Here is a 24,985-nt window from a genome sequence, read left to right on the forward strand (position 1 = left end):
ACAGATAACTAATTCCCCATTCCTCTTGCTCCCTAGCAACCCAAGATCGATCGTGAGTGCAAGGGGAGGCGCTTACAATGGTGCTGGAGAGGACGACAATGGACGATGGCAAACGAGTAGGTGGTTCCCTTCGAGGGGTGTGGAAAGAGGAGGGGAGAGATGAGTGAGTCGGTAGGACAATACATGAGCCGACTGATCCTTCCTAGGGATCATCGTGTTGATGCCTAGTAGGTGCCGTTTTTTCAACCATCCTTAGAGAACGGTGAATAATTGAATCCAATCAGAAGGGTGATAGTGTTATCTGCAGGAAGAAGCCCGATCAAAATGAGATACCAGTAAAACAAGGCCATGATCTATAAAAAGTACTAGCATAGTATTACACACCATACTAACCACTCAGACACAAGTCTCGTGAGAAAAAGATGGTTAGGAGTATTGTTGTACTCTAACTCACCAAAAATTAAAATGTATTTGTTGATGCATTGTGTTTTTTCAATTGTGTGTGATGTTTTCGTCGATAGTGACACACATGTGGTGACTTTATCAATTTTGAACTCCATGACTCTGGTTTTTTGATGCATCTTTCTTTCCCATGCAGGGGCCGGGATGTCCTCCTTTTCCAAAAAACGACTCTGGTTTTCAGCACGTACCATGAGTGTGTGCGTACGTGACAGTGTGTGTGCATGTTTACCTACATCGTACTTTTTTGTTTCTCAACAATTTTCTCTTACCGTTTCCCCACTGATACAGTAGTACAAGAAACATGTCCTACTACCAAACTAGGAACAGGATTCCTCAATTTCCCATCTTTGCTCTTAATCTGCTTTCGTCTCCCTTTTGGCTAAAAAGCAAATCCCACCCAAAAGCTGCACAATATCCATCCATCCATCCACAAACGAAACCACCCCAACCCACAGTGACCAGCACGGCGTAGGCAATAACCACTTAACTGACCTTGTGACACATGAGCTCAGCTCAGCCGGCTCGTCCCAGTTCCTACCCCCGCGGCGCACCACCGACACTCCCTCGCCCGACCCCATCCGATCTCACCCCCGCCCGACAAATCATGGCGCCGCTTTGCACTGTTAAATCCAATCCCCGCCCCCCTTTACTTATCACCACGCCGCTGTGCCCTATTCTACTCATTTTACACTCCTTGGAAACGGAATCCATGGCGCATAGTAAGTCCACACAAAACCCTACATGTGCAGCTGCGCCTCGCGCCCCTTTTATAAAACCCCGCACACACTCGCACACACCACTCCATCCCCCAAAGCAGCTCCCCCCACAGTCCCAGCTCGCTCCACACTGGCCAGCCCGCAGCCCCTGGCACACGCTAGCTTGCTCTAGCTAAGCTAGCTAGCAGGGCCTCGCGCGTGGCATTACCTCGTCCCGGCCGCCGGCGAGGAGGTCTAGCGTAGCCAAGGGCAAGGCGAGCGAGCGAGCGATGGACGCGGCGGTGGGGCTGCCGGACGCGTGGTCGCAGGTGCGGGCGCCGGTGATCGTGCCGCTGCTGAAGCTGGCGGTGGCGCTGTGCCTGCTCATGTCGGTGCTGCTCTTCCTGGAGCGGCTCTACATGGCGGTGGTCATCGTCGGGGTGAAGCTGCTCGGCCGCCGGCCGGAGCGCCGGTACAAATGCGACCCCATCTGCGAGGACGACGACCCCGAGCTCGGCAGCGCCGCCTTCCCCGTCGTGCTCGTCCAGATCCCCATGTTCAACGAGCGGGAGGTACCACATTTTCCTTCCGCCCCATCGCCATTGCCGCCACAAGCTCCAGCTCCACTTCCCTCTCTGTTCCTCTCACCCATTGGTTTCTTCTTGCATTTAACATTTTTTTCATATTTTGTGCGTGATAATACGTGCAGGTGTATCAGCTGTCGATCGGCGCGGTGTGCGGGCTGTCGTGGCCGTCGGATCGGCTGGTGGTGCAGGTGCTGGACGATTCCACGGACCCCCTCGTCAAGGTGAGGAAGATCTTATCCCCCGGCCGCTCTCGGGTCGAACAGTACAAGTAGTGGTGCCAGTGGTAGTAGTACCGGCCTGGTAATTATGGAGGCTCATGTTCACCTGTCGGTGACTACGCCCCCTGCCACCCCCCACCCCAAAACTATCCATGGTCCGTCCACCCGAACCTCGAAGCTCCCGGGATTCCCTCTCACTCCACCGTCCCCTTTTCCATTTTTCCCAAAGGGAAAAGCCGTGACACCCGGGGCGCTCGCTGCAGTGCCAGGCTCCGACCGGCCTTGTCTTTTAGACACGTCGCCTGGCCTGGGTACTGCCTCGCGGTCGCCGTCACGGCACAGGGCTTCCCCCTGTTTATAATTAAGAGCAAGGAGCCACTCCCCAGCTCCCAGCGAGATTTGGCCATTAGTTACTAGTAATAACTCTCAGCTTCACCTAGCAAATCTAACCATGTGCGGCACACGCTGTGTAACTAAAAATCTGAAATGTTTTTCTATTTAACATTTGTGCCTAGTCAATTCAGACTCGTGTTGAGGAGTAGGAGTAGTAGTAGTTGACACGCCTGCGCTTGTCGGTGCCCAAACTGATGGTGTGTCCTGTGTGTGCGGTTACACGGCTGTCTCGCCGTTTCCGTGATCGGAAAACAGGGCGGCGAAGATCAAAACCGTTTTCCATTTTTGTCTGCCCTCCAAACTGGGATTCACATTGGGGGGTCGTGATAATCCACGAACAAGAGCCGAAAAAAATCTGGGCATCTTTCGCGCGCGAAGGAACGGCTCCCGATGATTTTGGCGGGGCGGGCTATGCTGTGCTACTAGCAAGGACGCTGCGCGCGGTCCGGTGTCGTTAATTGGAGATCGGACGGGCATTAAATGCCCCCAACGGTTTGACCGACGGGCCACAAGTGGCGATTACCCTAGTATCTTTTACGCGCCGGATCAACCAGAGCTGGCACTTGTCAGAATATTTTCTTTTCTTTCTTTTACTATTACGGCCTTCCTTCCAAGAGGTAAAAAATAATATAAAATAAAATAAACGGGGGGAAAGCAAGGCAAAAACCCCTGCGCGGTTATTCCCCTGGAAAAGCACGTGCTGGGCACGTGACGGGGCACGCCGTTAAATGTGTAATCAAGTCGCCACCGTAGTTGTACGTGATCCTCGCGATCGGCAGACAGTAATTAAGCTTGGGGTACGTAGGCCGTGGCAAGGCATGCTTGGCTGGTGCGTACGGGGCCCTGTCGTCGGTTCTCATTACTCATTAGTTTAGGCCATGGTCAGCCCTTGCTTGGCCCAGCCTAGGACGTTGATTGTAATCCACGTTTGGTTCTACTACTACGCCACTAGCCCTTCCCGGCTTGGTCCTGGTTTACTAGGTGTCCACTATGTGTAAACCATGTGTTTTGTACAATGTAGTAATGGCATCCAGAGATGGCATTACATGGTTTGCAGCTTAGTCGTCGTTTCCAAGCTTAGAAAGATGCCAACAGTATTATGATCTTAATAGTATTGGTTATGGTACTTGTCCCTCCAAAAGGAGGATACCATGAGAGCCGTGGGCATTTCAATTTACGTCCCACCCAATAATTGCCTACTCGTTGTGAATGTGAATTGTGAAACGTGCCTGTCAATCAACGGCGGCTAATCATCATGTGTGCTTGGCCCGTGCAGGAAATGGTTCGGATGGAGTGCGAGCGGTGGGCGCACAAGGGGATCAACATCACGTACCAGATCCGGGAGGACCGCAAGGGGTACAAGGCCGGCGCGCTCAAGGCCGGGATGAAGCACGGGTACGTGCGCGAGTGCGAGTACATGGTCATCTTCGACGCCGACTTCCAGCCGGACCCCGACTTCCTGCACCGCACCATCCCCTACCTCCACCACAACCCGGAGATCGCCCTCGTCCAGGCGCGATGGCGCTTCGGTAAGTTTTCACCAAAAAGAATCATTACTTCAGTTCAGTTCCTCAAAATTTGCGAGTTCAGTTTCAGCGGCGTGCCTTAGGGGACACAAAAGTAGGAAATTTTGGCATCTTGTACTGTATGTAGGCTAGAATAATCAATCAAGAGAACGAAAGGAAGAAAAAGACAGAGGCCACCGTGCTTCAAAGGTTTCACCGCGGTTCAGTCTAGGAATCAGGATCGGCGGCCAGTTTCCCTGTTTGGAAGCAAGCCTAGGATGCGTCCAAGCCCAACTAACTCTTCTTCCAACCGTGCTGTCTCGCCCGAAGGCCACTGGGAGGATGTAGCTGGACACCTGAAGGAAGATCCAAGTTTCCTCTTAGCGCTAAAATAAAATAAAATAATAATGCCTGGAGAGCGTTTTGCCTCATGGGGGATCAGCTAGCTCGTGGTGGTGCTAGTACGCTCTGCTAGATCTGGCGGGTCGGTTGCGTACCGTGGCGCCATGGTACGGTACGGTTGGGAGGGATGGCAAGTTAAGTCCTTGCGGGAGGGACGGCACGTCCCCGTGGCCGCCACTGTTGCGTGCGGCGCGTCTCGTGCCTGGGTATGCATCCCTTCCCTGGGGCGGCCGGCTGTCGGTCGGCCGGAGTTCACTCCGGCCCGGCTCCTCGCCGATCCGATCGCACGATCTAAACGAGGGAGACCCCCTCGGCCGTCGACTCGTCGTCGGTGGCGCCGTCGGTGATCCGAATAGTGCTGCGTGGCGTCCGCTCGTCAGGCTCTCTGCGCTTTTCCCGGTTAGCAGCGTGGGCCATGGGACAGATCTTCGGGCGCCCACGTGGTGCGGCCCGCCTCTACATGGCCCGCGGGCCCGCCGTCGGTGACCGGCGTGGGCCACGTCGGCCATGGCTTCTTGTCACTACCGCATCCAGTTGCGGTGCAGGCAGGGCGTGCCTTGTCCTGGCGCCCGAGATTTGTCCTCGCAGACAGCAATAGAAATTGCCACGGCAGAGATAAGCATATTGGTACTCAACTCAATACTACTAGCTCATAACTCGTCAGTACTGAAGTGCGGCATCTGAGATTCTCGGTGTGTGTTTAGATCATCATTGCATGATGCCATGCCATGCCACCAGCTCGCGTCCTAGATTCACCTTTGCCGTCGTGGGGCGCGGCCAGACAGATTAGCGCGGGGTGGCGCCGGCTTGAATCGTGCCGTGATCCCGTGATGTGTCTGCAAAGACTGCAGGGTCCGCCCTATAAAGCTCCAAGATTTGCGAGTGCTCCCTGCGGCTAACCTCCAAGATTTACTTTTTATTGGGCCGTGTCAGTGCAGTGCGCCCACATCCTCTGCTCGGTCCAACTGTACTGTACGGGTGAAGCAACCGAACAAAACCAACCTGTTATTCCCCACACAAAACGGAACCAAGCATGCTCATGCTCAATGTGTTTGATGCTGCTAACAGTAAAAAGAAGGCGAGCGACTGTGTGGCTATGTAGTACTGTGAAAAGTCAAGGGTAATAGTGAAAAGTTGGCCTGACGGTAACTTTTGAGCTGTACATTTTTTTTCACCGGTGACAATCATGCTGGGGAGGGATGCTGATGAGTGTGCTGTTGTTGGTTGTGATCAGTGAACGCGGATGAATGCCTGATGACGAGGATGCAGGAGATGTCCTTGGATTACCACTTCAAAGTGGAGCAGGAAGTGAGCTCCTCCGTCTGCGCCTTCTTCGGCTTCAACGGTGAGATTCAGTCCGGTCTTCCATGTCCTTTCGGATGATTTTATTCGACATTGGTACCAATTTATCCATGGCATCTGTCTAACAATCTCAATGATTTCTTCTACCAGGAACCGCCGGTGTGTGGCGCATTGCTGCAGTGAATGAAGCAGGGGGCTGGAAGGACAGGACCACCGTGGAGGACATGGATCTAGCTATCCGGGCCAGCCTCAAGGGATGGAAGTTTGTCTACCTCGGCGATGTTCAGGTACATTGATCAATCATGCAAACCATCAGATTCAGATAACATACAGCGCACATCCTTTGGCTTTTCTCTTTCAATACCACGTTCCTATTTTTTTTTAAATGAGACAGTAGTAAAAGGAATTTGACAGTGAAAAATTGGAGTTAACGAAAATTCTGCAATGTTTCTCAGGTTAAGAGTGAACTCCCCAGCACTTTCAAAGCCTTCCGGTTTCAGCAGCACAGATGGTCATGTGGTCCAGCAAACCTGTTCAGGAAGATGCTGGTGGAGATTGTGACAAATAAGGTCTGCCCCAGCACCCATCAAGTCCAATTCTGTTTTAAGACAACACCTTAACTATGTTGCTAACTCAGATGCTATTGATCTTGTGTGTGTGTGCAGAAAGTGACAATCTGGAAGAAGTTTCATGTCATCTACAATTTCTTCTTGGTGCGCAAGATCGTTGCCCACATTGTGACATTCACCTTCTACTGCATCATCATCCCGACAACCATCTTTGTCCCTGAGGTTCATATACCGAAGTGGGGTTGCGTCTACATTCCCACAATCATCACTCTTCTCAACTCTGTTGGAACTCCCAGGTAATTATATTATAGCCTGTAAAGAGCTCACATTCACATAAAAATATAATAAGCAAGTAATGATCGTTCAGTTATAATTAGTATTTGATCAAATTGTGTGTTTACCTGACGAAAATGCACCAATTTTGGCAGGTCTTTTCACTTGCTTTTCTTCTGGATCCTCTTCGAAAACGTCATGTCGCTGCATAGAACCAAGGCCACATTGATTGGCTTGTTAGAGGCAGGCAGGGCGAATGAATGGGTCGTCACGGAGAAGCTCGGCAGCGCCATGAAGATGAAATCTGCTAACAAAGCATCAGCCAGGAAGTCATTCATGAGGATGTGGGAGAGGTACTGAACAAACAAGACAAAATGCACACATTTGCCACCTTTTTTGCCTCAGCCTTTCGGTAACTAACTTTCAGAGATGAAAATTTTCAGGCTAAACGTTCCGGAGCTCGGCGTGGGAGCCTTCCTCTTCTCATGTGGGTGGTACGATGTCGCGTTCGGGAAGGACAATTTCTTCATATACCTTTTCTTCCAGTCGATGGCTTTCTTCGTCGTCGGGGTTGGCTACGTCGGCACAATCGTCCCTCAGTCATAACTGAAAGAACGTCGGGATCATCTCTCTCAGCAGTTCACAGTTCCCTGAGAAATCAGCAAAAGTTAGTTGGCCGTGCATAGCCAGTTCAAAAGTAAAGATCACGCAGTCGTCTCTGGGTTTCTCTTTGTTTTCCTTCCTCCTTGGAGACTGATAGTATTGCAGCATTCCCTTGAATGTGCTATTGTAAAAGAAAGCGAGGTGCAGTGTAAGGTCACTGCATGTGTATTTGTGGTGTTCTCTTTTTGCTTGTAGCGAGTACGTGCCCGTGGTTATGGGGAGCAGGATGTCTGCTTCCAAGTCGAATGTAATACTAATAGTATAAGAAAGGAAAAAGGTTCAGGAATGTGTGAGCAAGATCAGATTGTTCGGATTTTTCCGTGTGCTGCCTTCAGAATTTTAAGTGTGCAGTGTGCTAGATGAGACATTGTTCCCCAGGTAGCATCAGTCGACACATGTTGAAGCAGAAGAGAAGACACGCCACTGCTCCAGGAAAAAAAAACCCCATCAAACCAACCAAACAAACTGGTATTCAGAATAACTTTAAACATCTATCCTGAGTTGCGTAGGTCTTCATCCTCGTGATATGCAGCAAAAAGCATCACTAAGAAACAATGGTCGAACAGTTTTTTTTCCAGTGGTTTTTTTTTTGAGAATCATCGGGCGAGGAGTCCCTCCACCTGAATATATTATTTAAAGTGGCCAATATGCTAGGAGAGTGATCCAGTTTATAAGGGAAACCGGATCGAAAACCTAAAACAAGTTGACCCGTTTATAAGGGAAACCGGGTCGAAAACCGTACAACAAGGTTACAAGGAGAAGAGAAGAGCAAGACACTCAACAAGGGCGGGACCTAGCTAGCAGACTAAAAGTACCATCACCACGTCAGACACAAGTAGTTATGGGGTGTTGTCGAGGGATCACAATACTGAGACTTTGCGAGGAACCTAACGCACCGCATTGCGTGCATACCGAGCCCCACGGCACAATTGAGGAGCAACCACAACCAACGAGTGCGAAAAGCACGAGCCTTGACTGGGTGCCCCGCCACGAAAGATCAGAACGATTAACAATTTGGGGAGGCATCTAGCGCCATCAAAGAGCAAGGATGAACCAAGACATCACCAAGAGCACGACGCTCGCCGCAATACATCGGCCGCCAAGGGAGAGTCTTGAGCATGCATAGCGAGACACCTTCACGAGGGGGAAACAGATGGCCGCCCTGCGGCGCCAAAGGCACCGCCACCAAACCCCAGAAAACACCACCAAACAACCACCGTCGACTCCAAGCCAGTCGCACCACCACCACCACCACCATTGGACCCTCCGACTGTTCCCAACTTGGCCACACCACCACCACCACCAAACGCTGCACCCTCAACCACACGCAGGCACAGAAGCCGCCGTTTGGGTCTCCAAGATGACACCTCCAGGGAGGTAGTGCCGACAAGGACACAAGACCGTCATCCGGTCCGACAAGCCAGATCTTAGGTTTTCACCCGGATACCACAAAACAAAGTATTGCAGGTGCTGGAGCTCCACAACGACACCTCCTACGAGGAAAACGATGTCCACAGACACCATTGCCGCCGACATCGACATAGTCGATGCAAGGTTCTCACCCGGAGTTTGAGCACATACTTATAGCAAGACGGCAGCTGGCCACCACCATTGGGCCCCTTCGAGACGAAGAAGCACATGAATCGTCGCAGCCAACCGCACCCCCGCGGAGACCGCATATGGCCAAACATCAGCACTAGGCACTGGAACCACCAATGGTCGTCCGAACGCAGGGCCACCGGACGCAGCGCGAGCCGCCGAACCTAACCGAGCACCATGCTGGCGAGGAGCAAAGGAGCGCTGCCCGAAGCCAGGAACCACCATGGTCCCGGGTTGCAGCCAAACATCAGGAGCACTAACACACCCCACGCGCGCCACCGTTGTCACACCCTCGATGCGACTATATCTCCCACGTGTCGAGGCACGACTTAGAGGCATAATCGCATTGAAGGCATATGGCGCAAGTTAGGCAATCTTCACAACATCCCATGTAATATGATAATAAAAAGGGAGAGAACATAGTTGGCTTACACTCGCCACGTCAAACAAGTACATAAATAACATTACATCATCCAAACACTCATGGCCCGACTACGGCGCCAAAATAAAAGATAACCCAACATGCGACACGATCCCAATCATCCCCAACTGGGCACCACTACTGATCATCAGGAAAGGAAACATAGTAACGTTGAGAGTCCTCGTCGAACTCCCACTTGAGCTCAAGCGCGTCTCCTAGAGCGGAATCATCAGGTCCTGCATCTCGTGTAATAGTAATCTGTGAGCCACAGGGACTCAGCAATCTCGCACCCTCGCGATCAAGACTATTTAAGCTTATAGGTATGGCAAGGTAAATATGTGGAGCTGCAGCAAACGACTAGCAAAATATGGTGGCTAACTTATTCGCAAAAGAGAGCGAGAAGAGGAGGCAAAGCGCGAGTGAGAAACTAGAGAACAACCTGCGCAAACATTACTCCAACACCGTGTCCACTTCCCGGACTCCGCCGAGAAGAGGACATCACGGTAACACACTCAGTTGATTCATTTTAATTAAGTTAAGGTTCAAGTTATCTATAACCGGACATTAACAAATTCTCATCTGCCCATAACCGCGGGCACGGCTTTCGAAAGTTCAAATCCCTGTAGGGGAGTCCCAACTTAGCCCATGACAAGCTCTCACGGTCAATGAAGGAATAGACCTCCTCCCAAGTCGTTCCGATCAGACTCGGTATCTCGGTTACTCAAGACACTTCGACAGGTTAAAACAAGACCAGCAACACCGCCCGAATGTGCCGACAAATCCCGATAGGAGCTGCACATATCTCGTTCTCAGGGAACACTCAGATGAGACTAGCTACGAGTAAAACCAGCCCTCAAGTTTCCCCGAGGTGGCCCCGCAGGCAGCTTAGTTCAGACCAACACTCAGGAGCATTGGCCCGGGGGGGGGGGGGGGTTTAAATAAGATGACCCTCGGGCTCCGGAAACCCAAGGGAAAAAGAGGCTAGGTGGCGAATGGTAAAACCAAGGTTGGGCATTGCTGGAAAAGCTTTAATCAAGGCGAACTATCAAGGGGTTCCCATTATAACCCAACCGCGTAAGGAACGCAAAATCCGGGAACATAACACCGATATGACGGAAACTAGGGCGGCAAGAGTGGAACAAAACACTAGGCGAGAGGCCGAGCCTTCCACCCTTTACCAAGTATATAGATGCATTAAGATAACAAGATAATAGAATGATATCCCAACAAGTAAATAAATGTTCCAACAAGGAACGACCTCCAATCTTCACGTGCAACTAGCAACGCTATAAGAGGGGCTGAGCAAAGCGGTAACATAGCCAATCAACGGTTTGCTAGGACAAGGTGGGTTAGAGGTTTGACATGGAAATTTGGGAGGCTTGAAAGCAAATGGTAGGCATCGTAGCATTGGCATAGCAAAAGAGCGAGCAAACTAGCATAGCAAAGATAGTAGTGATTTCGAGGGTATGATCATCTTGCCTGCACAGTTGTCAGAGTTGACTGGATCCTCGAAAGCAAACTCAACGGGCTCCTCGTTAGCGAACTCTTCTCCCGGCTCTACCCAAACAATACTAACAAGCAACAAGGACACAATCAACCACGTGCAAGGATCAAACAAGATGATGCAAAGATGATATGCTATGCGGGATGCGATGCGGGATGCATATGCAAGATATGACAGGAAATGCAAGAACCTGGCCTCAACTTGGAAATCCAAGGGTGCCACTGTAAAGATGAGATGAAATCGCTTGAAAACGATATAAAGAACGTCGGAATCGGAGTTACGGTTTGGAAATGGCAAGCGATTCAAAAATGACACCGGTCTGCGATTTACAGCAAGTAGCCATCTAAATGCAATGAGATGAACATGCTACAGCACCCAAACATGACATCAAAATACATGGCAGGTATGCGTTCAAGATGCTTAACAAAAGTCTAGCACTGAGATACGGCCAATTCATCCATTAACAGGTTCAAACAAGCATGGCAAAAATGCATATGGTAAACAGATCTCAGACTTAGTGAAATTAACACTTGTCTGGAATTTCAGATCAGGTAGCACTCTTCGGAGCAACAAAACTACATGCTACAGGACCTGAAAAAGGCATAATAAAGCATGGCATGGAGCTACTCAAAGAGCTTAACAAAAGCCCCTTAGTGACCTTGAGCCAAAAGTGATTAGAAAATACAATTGCAAGCATGTGAACATAGCCAAAACATAATCAGTTTTCAGACTTTAGTGAAAACTGGCACATGCTGAAACATAACTCAAGTAGGCATGTTTACGAGCTCGGTGCACTCACTACGGAGCAAGTCATGATAAGATAAGCATACCTCCACTAAGAATACACAAAATGCAAGCTAGACATGGCAAGAACAATAGCATAGCATGCACGGATCAACTACAACATCATCGGCAAAATTGTAAACAAGTTGACAATCTGCCCAGATACACAAAGTAGCAAAAGTAGAGCTCGATTGACTCAAGCTAGGATACTCCATAATTGCAAAAAAAGACATGTATGGATAGAGCGCTACAATATTAACAAAACATCCTTACTGATAATCCTCAAAAGAGGCACGGATCACTAGGAAACAACATGAACATATGGCATCATGAGATAAACAGATCAAGGACTTTGTGGAATTGCTAAGTCCCTGAAAACAGAAATACCAAGTGCACCACTTTGCAAGCTTGCACTAGTCACCACACACATCACAAAAATACATGGGTTGCACCTCTGGAAAGATGACAAAACCCTTAACAAAACATATGTAGAACTCATGGGCATATCATGCACATATTAATCATGGCAAAAATGACAAAAACCTAAATGGAGTAGCAGATCTGACAATTATCTCAAGTAGCCCTCTTCTAACAGCATTTCGGGTATCAAGATGAACTTAAATGCAAATGATGCAATGGAATGAAACGATGTACTCTCTGGGATGAACATTTTGATATGCTATATGCATGAATCGAAGCTACGAATGCAAAGCTACGAGGCTATGAACATGAGCACTTGGATCTGGAATTTCTGGGACTCAGACGAAAAAACACCTCCGAGATCTAGGTTTTACTGTTCACGGCACGCGAACCGAGGACGGCCGGCCGGACTCGCCGGAGAAGGGCAGGGCGGCGGCCGGAGTAGAGGGGCTCGCCGGATCTGGCCGTGGGGGCGCCGGATCCGGTCGGCAGCGAGGCGACGACGGCGGAGGAGGGCGGAGCGGGGCGGCGTGCGGCGGGGCGCGGCAATGGCGCGTGGCGGCGGGCGGCGGGGCGCGGCGCCGGCATCGGGGAGAGGAGGCAGGCGGCGGGGCGAGGAGGTAGGCGGCGGGGCGCGCGCGTGGGCCGGGAGGGCCCCTCGCGGGACGAGCGGGCCGGCGGCGGGAGGAGGCGGTGATGTGGGCGCGGCTGCCCACGTGGAGGCTCGCGGTTAGCGGGGCGATTTCATCCGCCCAGGACGGACATGTCCGGCGGCGATGTGAGGGAAAAAAAATTAGGGTTTCGTCCGTGATTCGAATGGGGGGGGGTCTTTAAATAGAGGTAGAGGGAGTTAGGAGAGTCCAAATGAGGTGCGGTTTTCGGCCACGCGATCATGATTGAACGCTCTAGATGATGGAGCAGGTTTAGGTGGGTTTGGGCCAAATTGGAGGGGTGTTGGGCTGCAACACAGACGAGGCCTTTTCGGTCCCTCGATTAACCGTTGGAGTATCAAACGAAGTTCAAATGGTACGAAACTTGACAGGCGGTCTACCGGTAGTAAACCAAGGCCTCTTGGCAAGTCTCGGTCCAATCCGGAAATGTTTAATCCCCACACACGAAAGAAAGGTAAAATTGACCACCGGAGGAGAACAAAGCGCTGGAATGCAAAACGGACAACGGGGAAAATGCTCGAATGCATGAGATGAACACGTATGCAAATGCAATGCACATGATGACATGATATGAGATGCATGACAATGATAACAACACACGGAGACAAAGACCCGAACCCGAGAAAATAAAATAACTTAACGCCAGAAACGGCAAGAGTTGGAGTACAAATTGGGAAAGTTACATCCGGGGTGTTACAACCGTGCATCTGCCGGAGACCAGATCCGAAATGCCATAACACTGACCAAAGGCGGGGGAGATCGAAGACCGGCGCAGCAGTCCACCAAGCGCCACCAACAGCACCCACCGCCACCAGCCTCCACCACTCCCGCCTCCACCACCCAGCAACACCACCTCCCCGGCTGACCCCACCTGGCGGCCCAGCCAACACCGGTCGGATCTGGGAAGGTAGCCCCAGATCCGCCCCCGCCCTAGACCAGCAACGCCCGAGCAAGCAGCGACGGGTCGCCGCACACAGGGGGGCCGGGGCTGGCTGGCAGGGACACCGGGACGACGCCGACGAGCGCTGCCTCCGAGGCCGGGCGCCCGATCCAATCTGACGCAGCCTGTCGTCCCTCCTCTGACGAAATGGTGGCCGCGCGGTGGAGGGGAAGCGCCTCGCCGCCACCATCCCCGGAGTGCGCGAGGCCTTTGCCGGCGGCCTCCTCAGGTGGCAGCGAGACTGGGTGCGAGGGAGGGAGGGGAGCGGCGGTGCGAACAGGGGCGCCCCCCGTGTCGCCAGAGGAGGGGCGACGCGGGGGGGGGAGAGCTTCGTTCCAGTGGATTTTGATTTGCCTCCCTTTTCTGCAAAGTCGACTAAAAATGAATCTAATAATCAATCAGTTTGTGAGATTATTTGCCCCTACAAGTTTTGCTTGAGGCCAGGAAACCTAACAGCCGCCGCCTCCTCCCATCCCAACTGCAGCCGCATCCTACCTCTCCGTCCTCTCTTCTCCTCGGTGCTGCTAGAGACTAGTGGTCGGGCTAAGTCTGACACTGGTCGATGAAGGCGACGACGGGGAGATCTCTACTCTATTAACCTTCGTTGGTAAGATGTGATATATGGGTGACTTAAGGCAGACGTTATGGCTGCGCAACGGTGAAGGTGGTGTTTCTGGCCGGGTCGATGGTCTCTGGTGGCGAGGCATCGGAGGTCGTGATCCCATCTACAGGTATGAGGGCACAATGACAACCTTCTTCATCCCAACAAGGTGGTCCTCTGCTTGGGCGAGCAGGTGGCGGTGTCGTCCTGCACTGCTAGGCGGTTGTTGCAACGGGCTGGAGGGTCTTGGACCTTCAGATCCAGGCAACGACGAGTATGTTTTGCCGAGGGTAGGTGGCTATACCTTTTCTACCTACTCCTCTTCAATTCCAAAAGATACACATCATTTTTATAGACTCCACTACAAATCTGACATGAGATTTTTTTGAAGGAAATATGCCCTAGAGGCAATAATAAAATTATTATTTATTTTCTTATATCATGATAAATGTTTATTATTCATGCTAGAATTGTATTAACCGGAAACATAATACATGTGTGAATACATAGACAAACAGAGTGTCACTAGTATGCCTCTACTTGACTAGCTCGTTGATCAAAGATGGTTATGTTTCCTAGCCATAGACATGAGTTGTCATTTGATTAACGGGATCACATCATTAGGAGAATGATGTGATTGACTTGACCCATTCCGTTAGCTTAGCACTTGATCGTTTAGTTTGTTGCTATTGCTTTCTTCTATACCTACTAATAAAGCAAGGTGCGTTTCTCCAATTTTTTCATCCATTCACCACAAAAATATTTTTTCTATATCCGAGATGGTACTAATTGTTTTTGACAATTTGTCCAGAATTTCTTACATGGGCCGCACGCGTTAAGGCCCAGAAAAGTCACCCATTTATTTCCTGCACATGCAGCTGGGAAACCTTATTTGTCGCACGAAGCGACATATAGTTCGAGCTTCCCATCGGTCGCCCAATGTTGGGCCGGCCCTTTTTTATTTTTTATGTGGTCCTTTTCTATTTTTTCCCTTCAAAGTTATTTTTTCCTTTTCCCATAAATTTATTTTTTAATTTTCCTAAATTTCTTTTTTATACTAATTTTCGTTAGATCTTAGCATTTCAAAAATTATTCGTACTTTCAAAAATATTTGGAACTTTTAATTTTTTATTTTCGTTCAAAATTTATTTGAAATTAAAAAAAATGTTCACATTTTTGCAAAAAGAATTCAAATATTGTTCGGGATTTGTAAATTAATTTTCATTGCAAAAAAATTGAAATTTGAAAATAAATAAATTTTGCAATCCATCTACTAGAAAAGAAACAAAAAGAGTTTTGTCCCAAATTTCGTGCCTGGGCCAGACGCGCTAAGGCCCAGAATAGCCACCCATTTATATCCTACGCACGCAGCTGGGAACATTAGTTATCACACGAAGCGTCATATAATTGGAGCTTCTCATCTGGCGCCCAATATTGGGCCGGCCTGTTTCCACTTATTTTCCTTTTCTATTTTTCTTTTTTCGCTTTCAAGTTATTTTTTCCTTTTTTCATAAATTTATTTTTTTAATTTTCGAAAATTTCGTTTCTTGTACAAATTTTCGTTAAATCTTAGAATTGCAAATTTTCTTTCCATTTTCAAAAATATTTGGAACTTTAAATTTTTTATTCTCTTTCAACATTTGTTTGACATTCAAAAAATGTTTGCATTTTTTCAAAAAGGATTCCAAAATTGTTCGAGATTTGTAAAATAAATTTCATTTTATAAATAATAGAAATTAGAAAAATATTTTTTATTGAAATGGCCACAAATTGAAAATAATGTTCGTGATTGAAAATACATTTTTAATTTTTTTTTTGAATATTCAAAACAAGTTTCCATTTTCAACAATTCTTCACAAATTCGAAAAATGTTCATTTCTCTCACCTTAGAAATGATCATATTTTCAAAAAATGTTTGTGAATTTTAAAAATCTTTCTATTTCAAGTTTTATTTTTCTTTTTCTATAAATTAATCATTTTTCAAAAAATATGTTCGCAGTTTTTTTAGAAAAATCATAAGGTCACCACAACCTTGACAAGGAGGCGGACTTGAAGGAAAAAAACACGAGTTGGTTAGTGGCTGCCACTCTGACCAACTCCACTACTACAAAGATCTCGTGGGCCAAACATGACCCACGAGAACACCACAACTCTCTACTCTATCGCCCCACTATTGTGGAGACCGTTTTGATGGACACATCAATTATCTCTCCCGATGTTGCTCGCAAAAAAATCTCTTCCGTTGCAACGCACGGGCATATGTGCTAGTCATAACTTATACATGTTCCTATGACTATGAGATTATGCAACTCCCATTTACCGGAGGAACACTTTGTATGCTACCAAACGTCACAACGTTACTGGGTGATTATAAAGGTGCTCTACAGGTGTCTCCAAAGGTACATGTTGGGGTGGCGTATTTCGAGATTAGAATTTGTCACTCCGATTGTCGGAGAGGTATCTCTAGGCCCTCTCGGTAATGCACATCACTTAAGCCTTGCAAGCATTGCAGCTAATAAGTTAGTTGCGGGATGATGTATTACAGAACGAGTAAAGAGACTTGCCAGTAACGAGATTGAACTAGGTATTAAGATACCGATGATCGAATCTCGGGCAAGTAATATACCGATGACAAAGGGAACAACGTATGTTGTTATGCGGTCTGACCGATAAAGATCTTCGTAGAATATGTAGGAGCCAATATGAGCATCCAGGTTCCGCTATTGGTTATTGACTGGAGACGTGTCTCGGTCATGTCTACATTGTTCTCGAACCCGCAGGGTCCGCACGCTTAACGTTACGATGACCGTTTCATTATGAGTTTATATATTTTGATGTACCAAAGGTTGTTCTGAGTCCCGGATGTGATCACGGACATGACGAGGAGTCTCGAAATGGTCGAGACATGAAGATTGATATATTGGAAGCCTATGTTTGGACATCAGAAATGTTCCGGGTGAAATCGGCATTTTACCGGAGTACCGGGCCTTAATGGGCCTAGTGGAGGAAGAGGAGAGGAGGCCAAGGGGCAGCCGCATGCCCCTCCCCCCAAGTTCGAATTGGACAAGGAGGGGGGCGCCCCCCCTTTCCTTTTCCCCCTCTCTCTCTCTCTTCCCCCCAAGTCCTAGTCCAACATGGAAAGGGGGGACTCCTCCTGGCGCGCCCCTTGCCTGGCCGCACCTCCTCTCCCTTGCTCCTTTATATACGGGGGCAGGGGGGCGCCCCATAGACACAACAATTGATCATTGATCTCTTAGCCGTGTGCGGTGCCCCCCTCCACCATAATCCTCTATAATATTGTAACGGTGCTTAGGCGAAGCCCTGCGACGGTAGAACATCAAGATCGTCACCACGCCGTCGTGCTGACGGAACTCTTTCCCGACATTCTGCTGGATCGGAGTCCGGGGATCGTCATCGAGCTGAACGTGTGCTAGAACTCGGAGGTGCCGTAGTTTTGGTGCTTGATCGGTTGGGCCGTGAAGACATACGACTACATCAACCACGTTGTTATAACGCTTCCGCTTTCGGTCTACGAGGGTACATGGACAACACTCTCCCCTCTCGTTGTTATGCATCACCATGATCTTGCATGTGCGTAGGAATTTTTTTGAAATTACTACGTTCCCCAACATTTTTGACCGTGACAAATCGAACATTTTTCATGGCAATTTGTGTTTGCCGAGGATGGCAAGTTTAGTTGGCAAGCATGACAAATCCCGCCGATTCATTTTCCAGGAAAATGTTGTGCTCGTAAATTAAATTTGTCATCCTCACGTCAACTAAATTTGCAATGTTCAAGAAATCGGTAACTGGTAACTGCTCGGTCAATTTAGGAGTATTTACAGAATTACTAGCATTACGGGTTTTATAGGTTTTGTAGGTTGTAATTCTGATAGGGGTATTTATAGAATTACCAGCATTCATAGGGGGGTCGATCTTTTTTTATTTCTAGTAACAGGTCTAAAGATCATAACAAGATATTTCTTTCCTCTCGTTTTTTAGATCTAACAGCAGAAAAGGAGTCCTTCTTCAGTCTTAGCTTTAAAGAAGAAACAAGGAATTTACAATTCACTCGCCCTCCATTTCTAGCTATAAGTTTATAAGTCATTTTAGAGATTTCACTATAAACTAAATACAGATGTATGTAGACATATTTTAAAGTGTATATTCACTGATTTTGCTCCGTATGTAGTCCATAGTGAAATCTCTAAAAAAGACTTATATTTAGAAACGGAGAAAGTACTTCTTTTAGTAGTGCAGACACACTAAATGCGAGAAGTCTTTAGTGTATATTAGCATCCTAATTATGTTTTTTTTGTTGAATCTGGCTTGCCTGAGTATTTGGACAAAAACTATGGATCGTCGTTCCACTGAACTACCACTTTTTAAAAAGTGACCAAAGGACTACCATTTTTAACTAATTTTGTTGCAAACAACTATGTGATAAACACATTTATGACAAGCGGGGTCAATCTGTTAGGACTGATGTGGCAAGAAAGTCAACGTCGTTTGTTTGTACCGTTATGACAAGTGAGGCCCACACGTCAGCATCAACCACAATCCTCCTTTTCCTCTCTTTTTGGAATTTTAACAAACACCTATTGTGCATCCTCTCGACTAAGGGTCGCCGTTGCTTTTTCTCTCCTCCATGGGTTGCCTCCCACCAGGGATGGTGATGGATTTGGGGCCATGTAATGGAGGAAGTGGTGGCGCTGGGTAATGGAGTGGCTGGTGGAAGGTGGTAATGCAGATGGATGGATGGTGATGAAGTGGTATTGTGGCGTGCCGCCACGCCGGCCTAGCCGCGGCACGACTGGAGTTAGAGAGAGAGAGAGAGAGAGATGTTGCCAAGCCTAATTTGAGAATTGAGCAGCGCTAGGGATTTTGACCCCTCGATCTGATCTGCAAACTTTACACACTAGCCCTCCTCCTTCTCTTCTTTCTTCACGAGAAGGTCCTCCCGCTTCTTTAGCTAGTCCCCTGGTTACTTCTTTTCATCTTGCACAAGTCTCTTCTTCCTTATCTTCTTTCCTTCACTCTTCTCGATAGCCACATACACGAAATCTTGACAATTATAGTGCCTTTGCGCACATTTCTGGAAAATAGACAAAAGACTAGTAAACGATCTGTTTATATAATTTTCATTCAATTATTCAATATTTTATAACAAGAATTGATGGTTAGAACTCAACAAATGATATACTTGTATGCCAAAATTATGTATATAAAATATGCTTATCAGCCAGCACACAAACTGATGGATGCATCCAGCTGCTCGTGTGCCAGTGGCGGACCCAGGAAAAAATGAAGGGTGTGCACACTCTAAATTTTTTTCCCACCTAATCCATGGGTCAGACAAAATATGGCAAAATAATAACATGAGTAGCTTAATGCAAATCTCACAACAATTTAGTTCACAAAATATATCTCAAATGTGCTCAATTACAATAGGAGTAGTCTTACATGGAAGAAGCATAAGTAGAAACTTACATCACTAGGTAACTCTACGTTTTTGCATTGCCATGAAAGCATCAACTATGTCATCTTCACTTACTTCCATGAACACATCCCGTTCAATAAATGTCACCAAGCAATCATTCAAGCGATCATAACTCATAGTAGTCCTCAACTTATTTTTCACTAGATTCATTGCTGAAAATACTCTTTCAACACTTGCCATCGCCACCGGTAAAATCAATATCAATTTGATGAGTAAGTATAGACCAAGTCATAAAGAACATGCTTCTTTGTTGCAACAAGCATAATATAGAGCTCACCAATATTACTTGCATTTCTAAACCTATCATCTTGTCTCATATCATCAATAAAATTAGTAAGTTGAAATTCTAGCCTTATCAAATATGTGCTTGAAATGTCCATGGGATAGAATTCAGCAAGTCTCATTACGTTGAGTGCATCATAAGAAGCAAATGAATTGAGGGGATTCAAAGCCGACATGCAAATAAGCAACTCCGTATTAACCTCATCAAACCGATTGTCAAGCTCTTGAATGGTTTGATCAATGACACCAAGATATACTTCTCTTCTATAACGATCATCATTTGTTTGTACTTCATAATACCGACGTGATCTTCGATTAGGCTCATAAATATCCTCCCACAAAGGAACTTGAATGTCATGTTTGTTGCAAAATAAGGTTAGCTTTGCAAGAAATTCTTCCCAACCATGAGACCTCATGTGTTGCATTCTACTCTTTGCCAAACTAACAAGTGTCATTGCATTGACAATATCTTGATCTCTCTTTTGCAAAGATCTGGACAACTCATTTGTATAGCCAAGAACAACAAGCATCAAGTGAAGATTGAAAACAAAGTCAAATGATTCAAAGGCTTGAGCAACTCCACGTATTCTTGTCCACTCACTTTTTTGTGAAGGATCTTTTCCAATAGCATCAAGTACTTCAAGGATTGTGGAATACATGCTAACAATGTGCATAATGGTTTTAAAATGAGAACCCCAACGAGTGTCACCGGGTCGAGCTAGTCCCATCTCTTGATTTAGCCCACTTCCACTTTCAATCTCACCCATTTCAAGTGCTTCCAACACCTTTTGAGCTCTAACATCTCGAAGCATGTCATGTCGCTTACAAGAAACTCCAACAATATTGAGCAAGTAAGAAACATGATCAAAGAACCACAAACATGGTTCATTGTCCTTTGCCACAGCTATAAGAACCAACTGAAGTTGATGTGCAAAACAATGGATGTAATAGGCAGAGGGTGACTCTTTCATGATCAATGTTTTCAACCCTTTTATCTCCCCTTTCATGTTGCTAGCCCCATCATATCCTTGCCTGCGTATTTGACTAGGAGTCAAATGATGATCTTTAAGCAAAGTTTGAATTGCATCCTTAAGTGACAATGAAGTTGTATTGGCAACATGAACAACTCCAAGGAACCTCTCACATCCTCTTCCCGATTTGTCAACAAATCGTATGCAGAGAGCAAGTTGTTCTTTATGAGATGCATCACTAGACTCATCAGCTAGGATTGCATAGTGGTCGTCACCAATATCTTCAATAATTCTTTTAGTTGTTTGCGCCGCACAACATTCAATTATTTGATTTTGTATCTTTGGACTGGTCAAGATGCAATTCCGAGGAGCATTGTTCAAAACAAGTTTATTAATTTCTTCATCATTTTCCGAAAGCCATTTAAGAAGTTCAAGAAAGTTCCCCCTATTGCTAGATTCTTCACTCTCATCATGTCCACGAAATGCCAATCCTTGGTTCAAAAGAAACCTCAAGCATCTAAGTGAATAAGTCAGCCTAGCCATGTACATACGCAAATCCTCTTTATCCACCCTCACCATAATGTTATCAATTGGTGGTTGGGGTGCCACAAATAAATTGTACTTCTCTTGAGCTTTGTTGTGAATGCTATTAATACCACCAACATGTTTGACCAATGCATCGGGCTTATACCAATTTTTCCAACCACCATTAACAAAGGCACCACCCCTAGCCCCCCCATTCGATTTTCCTTTGAACAAATAACACACAAAGCAAAATGCTGCCTCATATTTGACACTATATCCTAACCATTTATAGGTCGCAAACCAAACAAAGTTGAAGTGTCGATTTTTACCATAGATTTTTCTGACTTGAAAGTTGTGTGCATATGGTTGGACTGCTTGCTTTGCAATGTATCGTCTCCGAACTTCATCTTGATCATTGACATCATACTGTGAAATAGGAATCCTCTCCCCTGGATCAGGAGGAAGCCTTTGAATATTATATGGCCTTGCACACAAAGAATGGACTGCTTCATCTTCACAATCACTTTCAATCTCTGCATCGGAATGGACTGCTTCATCTTCAATATCAAATTCAATCTCTGCAGAATGGACTGGAGGTGGAGAATGGACTGCTTCATCTTCAATATTTGACACTATATCTTCAGGTTGCTCTTCGGCTGCAACCTTCTTTCTTTTAGCAGCCTCATAATTCCGAAAAAGGACTGAATGTCACCATTCCTCTTCATCTTTGGTTCTACAGTTACAACAAAAAACACAACTATTAGAGACAGCTAGGCAAAGCTTAGTACAAGCACAACTTTAAGATTGAACAATACTACTACTCAATTGGCAACATATTCCCTTAATGCACTGCACCAAATATCATCCCTCGTGCAACAAATTTAAGAATCAATTGGCAGTTTAGGACAGCAAATTAACTGAATGGATATACAGTGTACTATTGACAGAAGCTCACCCAAAGACCAAAGGGCGTCACGAACTAGGAATTCAGCGGGGATTGAGCCATTCAGAAGCTTGGGCAACAACTCCTCATCTCCGCAGGGCTACGGAGTTCGGACGTCCGGCGACCGGCGGGCGATGGCTCGTGGTGGCTGGAGATCCACCAGCCAGGCAAGGAGCGCTCGAAGGGGAGCAGAGCGGCGACTCTTCTCGCCTTCTCGGTGGAAGGAGGCAAGGAGCGGCGGTCCGGCGGACGACCCCGGCGGGATGGCCGGACGGGGATGGGGATGGCCGGACGGGGATGGGGGGCAGGGGGGCGCTGGATTAGGTCTTTCAGCGGCTGCGCTCTGCCTGGCCGACGGACTGTATCAATGGCTCGCTGCCTCTCGCTCGGGAGTAGATGGGCTGGGGCGCTGCCACGCTGGGCTTGGGTTGATTTGGGCCTAAATATCATATGGTAATAAAAAAAATCAAATTTTTCTGGGTGTGCCACGGCACACCTTGCACACACGCTGGGTAGGCCAATGTCGTGTGCTAGCTTGGCTGGTGCGCTATTGACCTGCGAGATGCACCACGACGCAACTACGAACACAAGCCCGACGCGGCTCCCTGGCCAGGACCATGACGTAGCTACGAACACGAGCAGGATCCCGACGCAACTCCCTGTCCAGGAGCACGGTGTGGCGCTGCTACTCCCTTTCGTGTACACGTGATTGAGGACGGGTGACGAACAAAAGGGACCACGAGCTCGAGTCATGTTGGCCTGCCGGCCGCGGCGTGAGCTCCACCGCAGCCGTGCTCGTCTGTTGCGAAGGCGCTCGAGCACTACGCCTGCGTGCAAGAAAGAGAGAGATGTTGGCAGGCCTGGGACTGCCACCTCAAACGTTTTCGGTAGTTTCTTGCAACAAGATTAGTTGAAAATGATAGTTTTTGGTCAATTTTTTGAAAATGGCAATTCAGTGGAGCGACCACCTCAAATGTGGCATTTTTTCAAATACTCGCTCGCGTCCGTCAATTAGTCATTCTGTATGTTTTTTTGTTGTCAAACGCTAAAGTTAGCGAAGTTATTGCATTTTTCAGTCTCGCGGTGCCTGTACTTTTGTTGTGTGTTTTTTCATTTTCAGATTTTCACAACTCTGTGAATTAAGAAAACACTTAAGCATGCGCAAAATGGTACCAAAAGTTAACAGAAGACAGAAAAAACTAGACGGAACGCGATCGTAGCGTGAATTAATTCGCGCCGTACGCGCGTCGTTCACAATAGTACTCACAAATACTCAAAAGCCAACCGGTCACCAAAATCGAGCCGATATTGTATCGGTGACTTATGAATGGCCAAAGTAGGCTCCTCGATAGGGTGGACGAACTCGAATAGCTGGTGACGTGTATCGAGAGTGGTCGTGTCGTCATCATTCAAACGGTGGCTAAGATAGGATCCGGCTTGCCTGCTCCCTTCCCATACTCTCATCCGTGCTCCCACTCCATCCTATGATTGTCTTTTTCTCTTTTTTCTTTCTAATCTAATCATCTCCTCCTCTGATTTTAAGGGGATGGGGCCGGGTCTTATTTTGTTTCAATTAAATCATGTCACGTATGCGGGAGCACAATCATGCCACGTATGCGGGAGCACGGATGGGCGCACGCTGAGGAGCAAGCAAGTCTCGTCCGGCTAAGATAAGTCGGCGAGGGGCTACCATTGCCATTACCTTGCACAACAAGCGCGGCGACGACTTTCTCCATGATCTCGACCAGAACCTCCGGACAGAACTCCTTGAGCGACACGTACGCGTCGGAGCCGATCATGGCCTTCAACACTCCCGGCGAGGCGATGTACTCGACACAGAAGGCCTTGAGCTGCGTGCAGCGGAGCCGGACGGCGAGCACCAGCGTGGCGGCCGCGGTGCCGCGTCGGCGACGGCCTTGCACAGGAGACGCATCCTCTCCATGCCGTACATGTCGGCCGCGGCGATCAAGTCCCCAGCCGCCTCCATCCTCGTGCTGGTCGCGGCCGAGCCGGCGGCGAGAAGCTCGGCAGTCGCCGGGGGCAGCGCGTCCGCGTAGGCAAAGTGGAGGAGCGCATCGAAGGCGGCCTCCCCCACGCCATCGACACGTACGGGACCACGCGCCGGGGAGCCGTTTGTCTGCTGCTGCTCGAAGAACGTCGCGTGGAAGACCGGCGATCGAGCGGCGAGCACGAGCGTGCGCGCGGTGAACTCGCGGCTGCCCACCTGGAAAGTGACGTCGGCCCCCTCCTTGCTGTCCAGCAGGCGGAGGAGCTGCTCGCCGATGTTGGACGGCGGCACCGTGACGAGCTGGCCAGGAGACGACTCGGGCGAGGCCATGTTGTGTGGCACTAGAGAAGTGAAAAATCCTAGACTTACGGAAACACTGCTACGCGTTGGTTATACGGGAGGAAGATGGACGTCCCCCGAGAGCAGCGTTGCGGCGCCCGAGCATCAGTGCTCTCTATATTTGACTTTTTCAAATTCGTATTTTTGAAGTTTTAAGAAAATGTGAAATTATTTCCCGAGATGCATATACACATTCCGAATACCCGTTGCAAGTTTCGGTACAAATCTTGTTTTATTTTAAACTATAGAAAAAAAAACAAATTTCTGACAATATGTAGGAGAAAAAAGATGCCATTTCTGTCAGAAATTTCTCTTTTTTGTATTTCTCAAAATACAAAGTATTTCTTCTCTAGATTTCTACCAGTCCTTAGGAATATATGTACGTATTCACATATTTGTTTTCAGATTT

The 24,985-nt window shown here is 47.8% G+C and overlaps 2 protein-coding genes and 1 pseudogene across 2 annotated transcripts; 1 reads left to right on the plus strand and 2 right to left on the minus strand.

Annotated features, from left to right (window-relative positions):
* Window positions 1-1,241: 1,241 nt before the first annotated feature.
* On the plus strand, window positions 1,242-7,382 carry LOC125517554 (glucomannan 4-beta-mannosyltransferase 1). The gene is made up of 9 exons (XM_048682756.2): window positions 1,242-1,729; window positions 1,867-1,965; window positions 3,632-3,884; window positions 5,497-5,607; window positions 5,715-5,851; window positions 6,020-6,133; window positions 6,230-6,429; window positions 6,562-6,759; window positions 6,850-7,382. The coding sequence occupies exons 1-9, from the start codon at window positions 1,448-1,450 to the stop codon at window positions 7,010-7,012; spliced, it is 1,557 nt and encodes a 518-aa protein (XP_048538713.1). The 5' UTR covers window positions 1,242-1,447; the 3' UTR covers window positions 7,013-7,382.
* Window positions 7,383-19,502: 12,120 nt separating this feature from the next.
* On the minus strand, window positions 19,503-22,011 carry LOC147964657 (uncharacterized; annotated as a pseudogene).
* A 2,022-nt stretch (window positions 22,012-24,033) lies between these two features.
* On the minus strand, window positions 24,034-24,567 carry LOC147964658 (BTB/POZ and MATH domain-containing protein 3-like). Its single transcript, XM_087530090.1, has one exon. It carries the CDS (start codon window positions 24,565-24,567, stop codon window positions 24,034-24,036), a length of 534 nt encoding a protein of 177 aa, XP_087386216.1.
* Between the last annotated feature and the right edge of the window lie 418 nt (window positions 24,568-24,985).

Source organism: Triticum urartu, chromosome 6A, assembly GCF_056163025.1.
Source record: "Triticum urartu cultivar PI428250 chromosome 6A, HENAU_Tu73, whole genome shotgun sequence".
In the NCBI taxonomy this organism is placed as follows: domain Eukaryota; kingdom Viridiplantae; phylum Streptophyta; class Magnoliopsida; order Poales; family Poaceae; genus Triticum; species Triticum urartu.